Source organism: Sus scrofa, chromosome 13 (genome assembly GCF_000003025.6).
Source record: "Sus scrofa isolate TJ Tabasco breed Duroc chromosome 13, Sscrofa11.1, whole genome shotgun sequence".
Taxonomy (NCBI): Eukaryota; Metazoa; Chordata; class Mammalia; order Artiodactyla; family Suidae; genus Sus; species Sus scrofa.
Window position 1 is genome coordinate 200685626 of NC_010455.5, and position 14503 is coordinate 200700128.

General features: G+C 45.5%; 2 protein-coding genes across 5 annotated transcripts in view; one reads left to right on the forward strand and one right to left on the reverse strand.

Moving 5' to 3' along the window:
* PIGP (phosphatidylinositol glycan anchor biosynthesis class P) lies at positions 1091–9912 on the reverse strand. 4 transcript variants are annotated; one of them, XM_021068231.1, is made up of 5 exons: positions 9730–9912; positions 9126–9229; positions 4783–4855; positions 2896–3014; positions 1091–1306 (listed from the first exon to the last, which is right to left on the reverse strand). In XM_021068231.1, exons 2-5 carry the CDS (start codon positions 9205–9207, stop codon positions 1188–1190), a joined length of 393 nt encoding a protein of 130 aa, XP_020923890.1. In that variant the 5' UTR covers positions 9208–9229; positions 9730–9912; the 3' UTR covers positions 1091–1187. The 4 variants fall into 4 exon arrangements, with proteins under 4 accessions (XP_020923890.1, NP_001230451.1, NP_001230449.1 ...); NM_001243522.1 differs by having other exon boundaries at positions 1097–1306; positions 9699–9805; NM_001243520.1 differs by lacking the exon at positions 9730–9912 and adding an exon at positions 9426–9685 and having other exon boundaries at positions 1097–1306.
* TTC3 (tetratricopeptide repeat domain 3) overlaps positions 9999–14503 on the forward strand; it is a 126297-nt gene continuing 121792 nt past the window's right edge. The window contains 1 exon segment of the mRNA XM_021070969.1: positions 9999–10221. The gene's annotated coding sequence lies outside the window, so the exon portion shown is untranslated.

Below are 14503 nucleotides of genomic sequence, written 5' to 3' on the forward strand. Positions count from 1 at the left end.
TAACCCACTGAGTGGGGCCAGGGATCGAACACACATCTTCATGGATATAAGTCGGGTTTGTTTTCACTGAGCCACAACAGGAACTCCATACTTTCCTTACAGCCTCCTAATAGCTCGGTATCTAAAGCGCCTCAAAGCCATCACAGTGATGTGTAAATCCAGACGTCTTACACTGCCCTACAAAGCGCTGGCACCCTCCCGCAGCAGGTGCTAGGCCCCCTGCTGGCCTTCTGTCCTTAGGACACACCATGCTCCTTCCCAGGGAAGGTCTCTGCCCTGGCTGCTGGCCATGAGAGCTCCCTCCTCCCCCTCTATTCTTTATAAGACTGGCTCCTGGTTTTGCTAATCAAATCTCAACCCCAAGATCTGGCGTTGCTGTGAGCTGTGGTGTAGGTTGCAGATGCAGCTCGGATCTGATGTTTCTGTGGCTGTGGTGTAGGCCAGCAGCTACAGCTCCGATTCGACCCCTAGCCTGGGGACCTCCATATTCCGCAGGTGCAGCCCTAAAAGGACAGAAGACAAAAAAAAAAAAACCAAAAAAAAAAAAACCCAAAAAAACAACAAAAAAAACCCAAAACCAAAACCCCTCGACCCCACTGCCTCTCTCTGAGCAGTCTTCTCTGACCACCTGTGAATCTGCTGGCAAAGACACACATTGGATGTGCCCTTCTCCCAAATCTAAGGGTCTGAATTGTGGGCTTCCTCTTCTTTTTTTTTTCTTTTTAGGTGCAGCAGCGTATGGAAGTTCCCAGGCTAGGGGTCACATTGGAACTGAAGTTGCTGGCCTACACCACAGCCACAGCAACACTGGATCCTTAACCCAGAGTGAGGCCAGGAATTGAACCTGCAACCGCTTGGATACTAGTCAGATTCTTAACCCACTGAGGCACACACCAGCATCTCCTGAATTGTGGGCTTCTCAGAACAAACAGCAGGAAGAACACAACTGCCTTCTGAAAATTACCATATGAATGCATGCCTTTCTGGAGGGACTTTTTGCTTCTACTGATGCTTCGTTTTTAAAAAGTCTGCCGTATGGTAATGCAGTATTTTAATTATTCTGTCCATTAGTGACCACTATTTGAGAACATTTATAATATTAATAGAATTTAATCTAAGAGAGGTTCAAGTTACATTTTTTATAACATTTCAATATGGGATATTAAGCAGAAAGACAGTCGAAATTATTATGGTTTTTTGGCTGTGAGAAAGAACATTTGGTTTACTTCGCTAATAGGAATGTCTCTTAGTGCTGGGATGGCCTCCTCTTGGTATTTCTTCTGCTGCTGATTTTTAGCATAGTTGTCTGTAAAAAGAGGACAAAAGGCTCTGTTCACTCAGGCAATTTCATCTACAGTATCTCTGGTTTGTGGGGAGACCCGCATCGTTCACTAGGCTAATGTTTGGGTCAAAAAGCAAATACCATGTTGAACATAATGAAAAGGCTACTTAAATTCTCTCTCTACAAGAAACAGCCCCGTGAGAATAAAAACCAGCAATGTACTTTTTGCAGTCTTTAACTTGGATAAGAAATTAATAATACGGAGTTCCCTTCGTGGCGCAGTGGTTAACGAACCCGGCTAGGAACCATAAGGTTGCGGGTTCAATCCCTGGTCTCGCTCAGTGGGTTGAGGATCTGGCGTTGCCCTGAGCTGTGGTGTAGGTCACAGACGCGGCTTGGATCTGTCGCTGCTGTGCCTCTGGCATAGGCCGGCAGCTACAGCTCCAATTAGACCCATAGTCTGGGATCCTCCATATGCCTCGCGTACAGCCCTAGAAAAGACAAAAAAAAAAAAAAAAAAAAAAAAAAAAAAAAAAATCATTCCACTCTACAGTGATGATTCAATTCCCATCTGGATATTTCCCATAGGAACAGGATTACATCCAGGCTTGGTAAATATATTTAAATCAGCACCCCAAACCATTAAAGCATTTGGTACAATCATTTGCACAAACCTAACAATCTCCTCTCTTTGCACAGATTGTCTATTTGCGGTAATTCCAGCCAAGTATGCTGGGAACACAGTAGATTATCATAAAAGAAATACCGAAAAGGTAAAAACATCATACCAGGAATTAAAAAATAGTTTGCTTCCTAGAATCCAAGTAAGCTTGCATTTATTTTAATCTTTGGAGTTGAAATAAAAGAACTTAAAAAAACACAAAAAACTACAAAAACATGCTATGGCTCTTCTACCAACTTAATTGGGGCAGGTATACACTGTGATTCCGAGGATGCAAACCCCCAGATTCCTCCTCCCAGACAAAGTCTGCACGGACCTCTTTGTACCCCTTGATCAACAGGGCCTGCTCAGGATAAAAGAAGTTTCTCTCAGGCAAAGTTGCCAAGGAACTTATTATATACTTGCGGTTTTTATGGGAAAATACACCTGTTAACTAGTTCTATAAACAGCATGTGCAGGAGAGCTTATTTCTGCCATGTAAACATTTCCTCTGGCAAAACCGTATCTATTTCTCCTAGTTTCTTTTTTTTTTTCTTTCGGCTGTGCTGAAAGGATTCAAACCCGCACCACAGCAGCAACCAGAGCCACAGCAGTGACAACCCCAGATCCTTAATCTGCTGAGCCACTAGAGAACGCTTTGGTTGCTTTTCTTTTTTCCTTTCTCCGCCCCCCCCCCCCAATTTTGGCTGCTCTGTGGCATATGGAGCTCCCAGGCCAGAAATAAGATCCACGCTGCAGTTGTGACCTAAGCCACAGGTGGGGTAACACCGGATCCTTAACCCACTGTGCCGGGCGGGGAACTGAACCCGAGTCTCAGTGCTTGCAAGACATCACAGATCCCACGACACCACAGCAGGAGCTCCATGGCTGCTTGACAGAAGTGTTAATACTGCACTCCTCCCCCCAGCACTTTCCCTGGCTATAAATTTACCTGTGATTGTATGAATGGAGTTGAGCGGAGAGGTACTCATCATGTTGATCCCAAACAAGAGCACGTAACCGATGACTATCGTGATGAGCAGGTACACAGGCAACGCCACTGCCCAGTATCTGCGGAAGGGAGTATCACGTAACAGACGTCCTGAAAAGTTGCAGTTCTCGAGGGTTCGTTACCAACATACTTTTAAAAGTTAAATTTCATTTGTATTAAAATAATACATGCTACATGAAAGATGGTCAAATAGCTCTACAAGGCCTGTAATGGAGATGCCATCCTGTATCCCTCGTCTGGACCCTGGCGTCTTACTTCCCCAAAGGGAACACTTTGAGCACCTAAGCTGTTTCTTCTGGTACTTACCCCCATTTTTCTATACAACATACTCATTTCTTGAATTTTTTTTTCCAATTTCAGACATTTTCTCTGAACTTCCTAATACAGAGATGAAGAAATTAGCTCTTTCACGCCTTACTCTTTTTTTTGGTTTGTTTTTTTTTTGGTCTTTTTGCCTTTTCTAGGGCTGCTCCTGCGGCATATGGAGGTTCCTAGGCTAGGGGTCGAATCGGAGCTGTAGCTACTGGCCTACGCCACAGCCACAGCAACGCCAGATCCTTAACCCACTGAGCAAGGCCAGGGATCGAACCCACAACCTCATGGTTCCTGGTTGGATTCATTAACCACTGAGCCACGATGGGAACTCCTTTCACGCCTTACTCTTAGCCTCTCACTGTACTTAAATCACAATCTCTGGTCATTATCAGCAATTTTTAAAAATTATTGTTAACTATGTAAATAATGTTTGCAATGAGCACCTTCATGAACGGTTATTAAGTTTTCTTGTGCAATTTAATGTTTTTCCTGAAATCAAGTAATTATTACTTTTTGTCTGCCTGGTTTCCCATACAGTTCCCTATCAATACTCAATCCTCAAATTCTACGACAGGATTCTACTGTGCCTCTCAATATATCAAGTGCTCTGTCTCACATGTTTTATTGGGTATGTTATTTAATAACTTCCTCCCTGTTTTCTCTTTCTGGAATTTCTTTTTTTTTTTTCTCTTTAGGACTCCACCCACCGCATATGGAGGTTCTCAGGCTAGGGGCAGAATTGGAGCTATAATTGCCGGCCTACACCACAGCCACAACAAGACCAGATGCGAGCCAAGGCTGTGACCCACACGATCGATAGCTGATGGCAATGCTGGATCCTTAACCCACTGAGCAAGGCCAGGGATCGAACCTGTGTCCTCGTGGATACCAGTCAGATTCGTTTCCGCTGAGTCATGATGGGAACTCCTTTCTGTAACTTCTAAGAGATTTTTTTACTGTTATATTTCCTCGTCTTTTCTCTACTTTCTATTTGGCTTTATTCTGTTCTGCTTTCTGGAGATTACTTTTGGTTTTTCTTCTAACCCTTCAATTAAAACTTTAATTTTGCCATCAGTTATAATTTCTGAATGCAGTAATTCTCTGAGTATTCACTATTTTATAGCATCCTAGCATCCTGTTGTTTCACAGTTACCATCTTTTATTATTTTTGAGGATTTCGTTATTTTAAAAACTTCCTCTGTTCTTTGCATTAGCTCCATTTTCTTCCTTTTTTGCGTGTGTGTTTCATTTTGGAGGCTTTTTTTTTTTTTTTTTTTTTTTTTTTTTGCAGTGCCCACAGCATGGGGAAGTTCCCAGGCTAGGGATCAAACCTGCACCACAGCAGTAACCAGTCACAGCACTGACAATGCAGGATCCCTAACCTGCTGAGCCACCAGGGAACTCCCTTAAAAGAATAAATATTTAAGAATTGCATTCTCTTAAAGAAAAATCTGATTCTTCAAAACAGCATTATGATATTTTTATTTTATTGAGGAAATATATTAAACTTACTTTTGAGGCCAATAGGTTAAGCCTAGAGAGTTTAGCCAAGATTCAGGAATAAAAGCCCACACAAGATACAGCACTACAGGAGAGGGGAAAAAAAAAAAGGACAAAAGGTCAGTAAAGGCATGCATCCAAACTATCAAGATTCAGATAAAAAAGCTCCTTTGAAGCTTCCCTGATTAACTCAGAAATTTCCTCTCCTTTTAGTTCTAGATCCCTATCTGTACCATTCCTATAACATATAACATCACAATTATCTTCGCTGGTCATTCTTAAAAATTGAGGTTAAAAAAACTCCAAGATTTACCACCTTAACCATTTTTCAGTGTAAAGTTCAGTGGTGTTAAGTGTACTCGCATTGCCGTGAAATAGATTTCTGGAGCTTTTTCATCCTGTGAATCTAAAACGCTATACCCATTAAACACCTCCTCTAAGTCATTTAAAAACTGTCTTACCTCACATTACTCACACGACATGGTAAGCAATTTAAGGGCAGAAATCACGCCTTAGCCACTGTTAGAATCCTAGAGCACCTAGCAATTTGATTTATACGTAAGACTTCCTCCCCCTGGCGTTGAAATCATTACAGTTTAATTGCATAAAGGTGAAGGTATCTGCTCTTGCTCTGGTCTACAACATCCCTCACCTCCCGGAATACATTCTTACTTCCCACAGTCTAGGTCTCTGGCACCCTGTACTGTGTCTCTATATAAAAACAACAGCTAACCTCTGAGTACTTACCATGGGCTAAGCACGCTGCTAAGCACTTTCTATGCATTATTTCATTTAATCCTCAAGACAACCCTATGAGGTATTATGTGATTTTTTTTTTTATAGAGGATGAACTCAGATCTTAGTAGTTACATCATCTGTCCAAGGTAAGTGGCAGAGACAAATTGCAAACTACCTGCATCAATGATAGAGGATGAACATCTCAACAAATATGTACTATGGAATTCTGTATGTCAGGGGTGTGTAATACTTTGGTGAACCCAAAAGAGGTAGCCTCTGCGGCCTATGTAGGTTACAGATGCGGCTCAGATCCTGTACTGCTGTGGTGTAGACCGGCAGCCACAGCTCCGATTCAACCCCTAGCCTGGGAATTTCCATATGCTGCAGGGGCAGCCCTAAAAAGCAAAAAAAAAGAAAAGAAAAGAAAGAAAAGGGGGAGGTGACATCTTTGGGGGACCCCTAAGTGGTTTTGGAGTGACAGGGCATAGAGAACAAAGCTGTGAGAGGTCAAGCTGGAAAAGTGAACAGGTTCCAGACCATGAACAGTTTTGAGTGGGGAGTATGGACTTTATGCTCTGGGCAAGGGGTGCAACTGGATATTCTGTTTGCAATTTAAAGTTACAGCAAACTACCAAGAGAGAGGTTTTCATCAGGGGAGTTTAGGTCTGGACCTCAAGTGCGTCACCGTGACTGCTGCGTGAGGATGTGTCTGTGGAAGAGGAGAGGCAGTCGGAGGCCCCAGCAGACTCAGTGGCAGGAAGAGATGAATGAGTCAGGGGGAGAGGGAAAAGCACAAATGAGAAGGACTCCCAGGCTCTCCGAGAGGGTGTCTGGAAACTTCTACCTGGACGAAAGTAATACCAGAGCAGTCACTCTCCACACAGCATTGAGAGATTTTCCAAAAACACAAATCTGACCACATCACTTGTCAGTTCGAATCTTTCGACGCCCTTAGAATAAAATCCAAACTCTGTCCTAGGCTTGCGGGAACTCACACGGTCCGGCTCCTGCCCACCTCTCTGTGTCCAGCCTTAATGCACTATGCTTCAGCTCCAGACAGTGTCTCATTCCTGGGCTTCAGCAACCTCGCGGACCCAGGGTCAGGGCACCCTAACCCTAACCCTTTTCTGCCTGGAAAGCTCTTCCTCTGGCTCTTGCAGTGGGGATGCTTCCTTCACTTTCTTCACGTCTCAGCTCAAATGTCACTTAAGAGTGGCTGTCCCCAAATCACCTGCTATTCCAGCTGTGTGACACCCTCATTACTGCCTGTCATTTCACTTTATTTCCTTCAAAGCCATTCTCACAATCTGCAACTACTGGCAGGGACTGCGTATTTATGTCTCCCCACCCCCAGTTAATATGCTGGAACTCTAATCCCCAGGGGGATGGGTTTGGAAGTGGGGCCTGTAGATCCCGATGATGGACGTCCCTGCCTCCAGAGCTGTGAGAAATAAACATTTACGGTTTCAGCCCACTGGTCGACAGCAGCCTGAGCAGATTAGACAATCAGCTTTTTTTTTTAATGGCCACACCTGCAGCATAAGGTGTCAAAAAGGGGCTGCAGCTGCCGGCCTACACCACAGCCCCAGCAACGTGGGCCATGTCTGTGACCTACACTGCAGCTCATGGCGATGCCGGATCCTTAACCCACCGAGTGAGGCCAGGGATCTCACCTCCATCCTCATACTGGTCAGGTTCTCGACCCACTGAGCCATGACGGGAACTCTGACAATGCACTGAGATAGTCATGTAACATCGCCGCCCCCATACCCACCACCTAGTTTCATCACAGCTGCTGGGTACTGGCCTCTGACCTCCTCTGTCCTATTACTTTCTGCCTCACTGCTGCAGGTTTCAACCTCACCGACCTCTACCTGTTCCCTGAAACCACTGGCTAGTCTCTGTCTGGGAGGCTCTTTCTCCACATGACTGACTCTCACTTTTCATGTTTGTGCTTAAAAGTCATCTGACCGAGGCATTTCCTGACTGCTGTATTTACAACAGCAACGCCTTATTTCCTCCCACGCCTTATCCTTCTTTATTCCATCACCATCTGACATTCTGCATGTTTTTTGGTCTTTTTTTGTCTTTTGAGGGCTGCACCCACAGCATATGGAGGTTCCCAGGCTAGGGGTGGAACTGGAGCTGTAGCTGTGGTGTGAGCCGCGGGCCCCACGCCGCATTTTCGGCCCACACCACAGCTCCTGGCAATGCCAGATCCTTAATGCACTGAACGGGGCCAGGGATTGAGCCTGCATCCTTATGGATGCTAGTCAGATTCGCTTCTGATGAGCCATGTTGGGAACTCCATGTTTTACTTATTTAATCTGTCCACTGGCTTTCTTCCCTCAGCAGAATGAAAAGTCTATGAAAGCAGAAAATTTTGGGCTGTTTTGCTCCTCCCTTGACTGGAACAGTGCCTGGCACATGGTAAGTATGCAAGAAAAATTTGCTGAATTAATTGCTGGTTGTGGGTACTATTGGATTTAGGTCTTAAAGTCACCTATTTTACAGCTTCTAATCTTTCAAACACTCTTAGAACATGGATTTATAAAAACGATGACGCTGATAACAGCAGCAGCAGCTAACATTTAATAAGCACAAGTATCTCCTGTTTTTCACAAGTTTGCTTTAAGCCATTTCGAGTTTGTGAAAGACTACATTAGTATCTCTTTTTGCTAACCAAAATAAACCTGAAGAACACTGTTGGAGTTCCCGTTGTGCTGCACTGGAATCGAATCCGACTAGTATCCATGAAGATTCGGGTTTGATCCCTGGCCTCGCTCAGTGGGTCAGGATCCAGTCAAAAGCGGTGAGCTGTCGTCACAGACGAGGCTTGGATCCTTATGGGGACGGACTGAGATACGGGAATGTTTATTTTATTTTGCTTTTTAGGGCTGCATCCGTGGTATATGGAAGTTCCCAGGCTAGGGGTTGAATCAGAGCTTTGTCTTCGACCTCCACCACAGCTCATGGCAACACCGGATTCCTGACCCACTGAGCAAGGTCAGGGATCTAACCCAAATCTTCATGGATACTAGTCAGATTCCTTTCCGCTGCGCCACATCAGGAACTCCTGAGATCTGGGAATGTAAAGCACAGCTGCCTTCTTTAACCTGATTCCTGTCGCTCTCTAGCTCCCACAAGGGCCAAACCATTACTTACTTCCAAGCCCCACCATGCCTTTGCTCAAGGCCTTCCCACTTCTTCCTTCTTAATGCTGAAGACAAATTCCCTGGGAGAAAACTAACTCTGATTTTCTAGTTTAATGTCTCGTCTCTCTGCTGGGTCCCCACAGCACTTAACACAGTGTTAACTGCAGATTTACTCATGTCTTGTCTACAAAACCGTCACCTCCTGAAGGGCAGGGACCAGGTTTCATTCACCTGGCAATCCTGTCTGGTGCTACATAAATATTTGAGATTAAATATTTTACGCTAATGTCTGGCATATAGAACACTCTGAACAAACAAGAGCTCCCTTCAGGTTTTCTCAAGAAGAGACAAAGGTAGAAAGAGTCACAGTTCACGTGTGCATATTCTATAAACAAACGCAATCATTTCCTTGTCCTTGAACTCCAGAGAATGGACCTGGCCATCCATCAGGAAAGTACTTACTGAAGCCAAATTGGGAGCTTAAGAAAAGAACAAAGCCATAAATCGCTCTTTCTGGCAATGGCGACGGTGAATTTTCCACCATTTTCCCTGTGGCTTTTGGAAATCTGTGGGGAAAAAAACACAATCATCTGTCAGTGATTCACTCCTCTTCACCATTGGTCTATTATAACCTCATCGCTTTGCTACGGGCGCAGCCTCTGCAGTTTACTTCCCAGCCTAAACCACTGCAAACAACCACCCTGCGCACACACACCTCCAACACAAGACTGCCCGCACAGTGGTGTACACGAGCACCCATACCTCGCCTGCACGCGCAACCAGCCCCCAAACCGCACGTGCACGCGCACACAAGCACACGCATCAGAGCGCGCATAGCCTGCAGTGGAGGATCGGGGAAGCGGGGGAGCAGGGGAGGGACTGATTCCGCTCCAGCTCTGCAGGCTTCGCCTTGGTGCGAAAAGGGAAGGGAAAGGCAGGGCAGGATAGGAGGCGTGCCCCGCCTCTCCAGGCCGGGGCTTCGGGTGCCCAGGAACGTGCCCTGCCCTCTCGCGGGGTTATGGTTCTCATTTCAACCTGGGGATGAGAGGCGCGGGTGGCCCTAGACCTTGGGCCCACGCAGCCACTCCCAGCAGTTCCGCCACCTCCGCACTGAGTCCGTTGCGCAGGCGCTGACCAGGGAGCCTCAGGGTGCGAGAGCACAGAAAACCCGAGAAAGGCCGAGTCACCACGGCAACCCCCGCCCGCGCGCAGGCGCACCGCGACCCTCGTTGGGCAGAAGCGCGCGGGCGCGGGGGCCGGCGGGATCGCTCGGCTCGTCGCCGCGGAGGTGGGGGCCGGGCGGTGCGACGGCGCATGTGCGTTGCAGCCCACGTGACGCGTCTGCCGCCTGCACAGCCGCCCGCTCCCCGCCGCCAGCTGGCTGACGTGGAGGGCCCGAGGCGGCGGCGGCGGCGGCCGGCGTCCGAGGCTCGCGGGCTGCCGGCCCCGGTGAGTGCACACCTGGCGCGCGGCAGGGCTCCCGGATGTGTCACCTTGTCGCGCTGCAGCGGAGATGCCCGGGGAGAGGGGCCCTCCACACCCCCTCCGTGGGTGTGTGGTGAGTGTGGGTGTGTGCGCGTCGCCTCGCGTCGTTGGCTCTGGTGCCCGCAGTGTGCGTGGGTTGAGTGCCGGTGCGTTGGGGGTGTGTGTGTGGCAGCCTTTGTAGGTCCTAGCGGGTGTGTCCCCTTTGTCTCGTGTCCCTTTTCTGCAAATGTGGTCACCTCTGGGGGTGTGCGGGGGTGGGAGTAGCCCCTTTGTGTGCGCACTCCCGGCCGCTTGCACACCCTCGGTCCGCTCTGTGCGGGGGCGTGCACCGGCCCGAGCGCGTGGGCACGCGCCCGTGGGTCCCCTCTCGGCCGCTTTGTGTCTGCGCAGGTTTTTCTCGTCGACAGCGTGGGCGCCCCCGGGAGTGTGGGTGGCCCCCCCCTTTTGTGTCACTGCCCCTCTCCGGGGGGGTGCGCGCCCCACGCGCGCGTGGCCGTGCCTCCTGCAGTCGTGACCCCAGCTGCAGCATCGTCCGCTGGGGGATGCGTCCTCGTGTGTCCCCGCGCGCCTGTTGCCCCTGGACCTGTCAAGTGCGTGATCTGTTTTCGGGTGTTCGTTCGCGAGTGTTCGTGAACGTTCTTGCACGCCCTGTCCTCTGTGTTTTGTGTTCTTTCTATCTGCGCCACCTGTTTTCGTGAGAATGGCTGCCGAGTCCGTGGAGGGGAATTGGGGGGGGAGAAAACCCAACCCTCTCTCCTCCCCTCGCCTTTTCGGAGCATCCTACCTCCCCCCAACGCTAATAAGGAGGGGGGACCGCAGCGGGTCTGGCCAGCTGTTCCAGAGTGTTTAAGATGTCAAGTAGGGCCAGTCAAGCCAGCCTTTTGGGGACGGAATAAGGAGGCCGAGGGCCAAAAATGGAGCCAAGGCGTAGGTGAATATTGGCAGGTGCCAGTGTGACGTACCTTGATTCAGAGGAGCCCTGGACGCTCAAAGCCCTTCAATTGCAGACTCCTTCCAAAACATATGTACACGACAACTGGGCAAATACATTCTAGCCGATCCTGGGCTTTCTTGATAATACTTAACGGTTCATGTAGTGTTTATGGCGTTCACATAAATTACCTCTTTTGGTTTTGCCAGTGTCCTGGCTGGGGGAACAAGGTAGAGACATGTTACAGATTGTACTCCTCCCTTGGGGACAGTTTTCTGGTAGTTACAGCTCTAGTTAGGACATTTCGTCTTGGAAGAAATTTGCATTTTATCCTAAGGCAAATGGAATTTATTATAAGGATACACAGGGAAGGAAACATCGAACCTATGAGACCCAACTGCTTTTGCTCAAAGGTTTGTGCTCTGCGCTCAAGGGCTGCGTTTTGGTGTCTGTTTCTCGCTATTCATTTGCTGAGTTTTCTTACTCTTGCCTAATTTTCTTACCCTTGACTAATTAACTTCTGGATATTTCACCTATGAAATAACAGGGGGAATCTAACCAATCCATGACTAGGGTTTACAGATGTAATTATTTTGCCAAATTTACTTCAGATTTTTTTTTTAATTATTAAAGGATCTAAAATTGCAGATATTGGAGGTGCTCTTAGGTTCCTCCCCCTCCTTGCCTAGGGATAGTCACCCTAGGGTTTGGGTTTGTGTGTATTATTTCTTTGCATATTTTATACTTGGATCACGGTGAATCCATGAACAGTATGTAGTGTTGTGTGTTTTAAACTTTAATGGTATTAAACGGTATGTATCTTTTTGCAACTTGCTTTTTTTGATCAGCATCACATTTTCAGATTAATATATGAATAAGTTGAATAATTATGTTTGGTTCACTCAATTTAATTGCTGGTATAGAATTCCATTGTATGAATATACCATAATTTACTTTATCCATTTTCCTATTGATGGACTTTGAAGTTTCCGGTTTTTGACTCTCAAAATCCTGCAGTACACACCTTTGTACTTGTCTGCTTGTGCACACGTTTGGAAGTTTCTCCAGAAAATACACCTCTTAGTGGATTTGTTGGGTAGTTGGATATGTGCATCTTCAACTTAATCAAATAGCACAAAAGCTGTCAAAGTGGTTGCACTAATTTTCACTCTAATCACTGGTATTGAGTGAGGACAGCCAGTTCCTCACATCCTTGCTGACACTTTGTGGTACCCGGCTTGTACATTATTGCCTTCTCTTTACTGACCAGCCTGTTTACAACCTTAGCTTGCGGCTAAATTTGCTTGCAGCCACCTTGGCTTCTGCTCTAGTCCTGTGTCAGCCCATGGGTTCATTTCTCACAGCTAACTGGCTCAGTCTTTATCTCATTTGGTTCTCATAAGGTTAATTTCAGTAAACATTGATTTTGTACCTAATGTATCAGTTCCTATGGTCGGTGTAAAGACAATTTCCATGGTATGTTATGTATACTTTTAGTGGCAGGTGAGGTGATTTAATTAAATACTTGTTTGCATATGATAAATGGCTTTTTAAAATCTTTTTTCCTTTTTAATGTAATATTTGATACTTTAAAAAATATGTAACATATATGCAAGTTGTGAAGCAAAACAATAAAATGAACACCTTTCAACCCACCAATCCAAGAATCAGAATGACCGACATTGAATGTACTTATCTCCAGAGTGACTACTATCCTGAATTGTGTGTCATTCCTTGGTTTTTTAAAATTAATTTGATCAGATATGTATATATCCTTCAATAATGTATTGTATGGTTTCTATTCTTTTGAGTTTAAGAAAGAAATACTGTATACAGCTTTCTGGGGCTTATTTCACTCAAGGTTATGTTTCTAAGAGTCACTGATATTCAGTACAGTTGTAAGTCATTAGTTTTCACAGCTGTGTCATATTCCATGGGTGAATATAACACAGTGTTTGCATTCTTCTGTTGAACATTTTGATTGTTTCTAGGTTTTGCTATTTTGAAGATTCTTGTACATATCTTCCAGTACACAGTTGCAAGAATTTCTCTCATTTTTGCAATGGGGCATAATGACTTCCCGGGGTGGGGGTGGGGGAGTAATGAAGAGTTTCCAAGGAGTACGTGGGCACAAGTGATATTAATGAATCAATTTGTAGATCATTAAATTTCATGTGTACCTTATCCTAAAATTGGTGATGCCTAAGGTGTGCCATAGACATGTCTTCTGGTTTCTGCTTTCCCACCTTCCCTTTTCAGTAGTACTTCTGCTCACCCAGAAGGAATCTTACCGGGGTGATGTCCCAAGCGAAAAACTGTCCATGGAAAACAAAGGGATAATTTAAAGTACATGCAGCCGTATAGGGTTAGGGAATGCCTCTTTTAATTTAGGCACCTCCCAGCTCCACAAAAGCTGCTTTTCCAATAAAATGTAACTTTTATGTTTAATTATCAGCATGTATACTAGTTATTTTTGATCAACTCTATGCTGTAATAGTTATGATGTTTTAAACCAATGATATGTTAGTTTTATTTTAAAATGTCACTATGAGACTCTAGAAATTCATCCATTGGAATTATTTATACTTAGGGCTGAAATCTTAGCTGTGAAGAGTGTGATTTGTTTTTCGTGGTTTATGACTAAGAGAATGTTGGAATACCACTGCGGTAAGCTATTTACTAGAAGTGGAATTGCTGGGTTAAGGGGTATGAATGTTCAGCTTGACAAAATGATACCAAATTGTTTTCTGAAGTGGTTGTACCAGCTTGTACGTTGCAAACGGTTTTGTCAGTTTATATAAGTTGATTAGCCCTGTGAAAGAGTTATAGTTGATCTGTATCCTCTTCAACACTTTTTACTCTTAGACTTCATATTTGCCTGTCAAATGGATACGAAATGATGTGCATTGTGGTTTTAATTTGCATTTCTTTGATTACTAGTGAGTTTGAGCCTTCTTTCATTTGTCTGTGAACCATCTGTTTCCCTTTTGTGAAATACCTGTTTGTATCTTTTGCCCATCTTTCTATTGGGTGGTCTTTTAAAATTAAAGACGCTGGTAACACCAATCGTTTTTTGAGTATATGCATTGTGAATAGCTTCTTCCAGTTCATGGTCTGTCTTTTCACTCTTTACAGTGTATTTTGGTGAACAGAAATTCTTCATCTTAATGTAATCTAATCGGAAGTTTTCCCTGCCCTGGGATTATAAATACATCCTCCTGTGTTTCTTTTTAGAAGTTTTAAAGTGATGCCTCTCACACTTAAGTTCCTAAGCCATCTGGTACTGATATTTGTGTATGGTGTGAGGTAATGATCCACATTCATTTTCCCCATGTGGCTGCAGTTGACCTCATACCGTGTGTTGAAGTGGCCCTCTGTTCACCAGTGATCTGCTGAAACCACCTTTTTTACATATTTAGTTTCT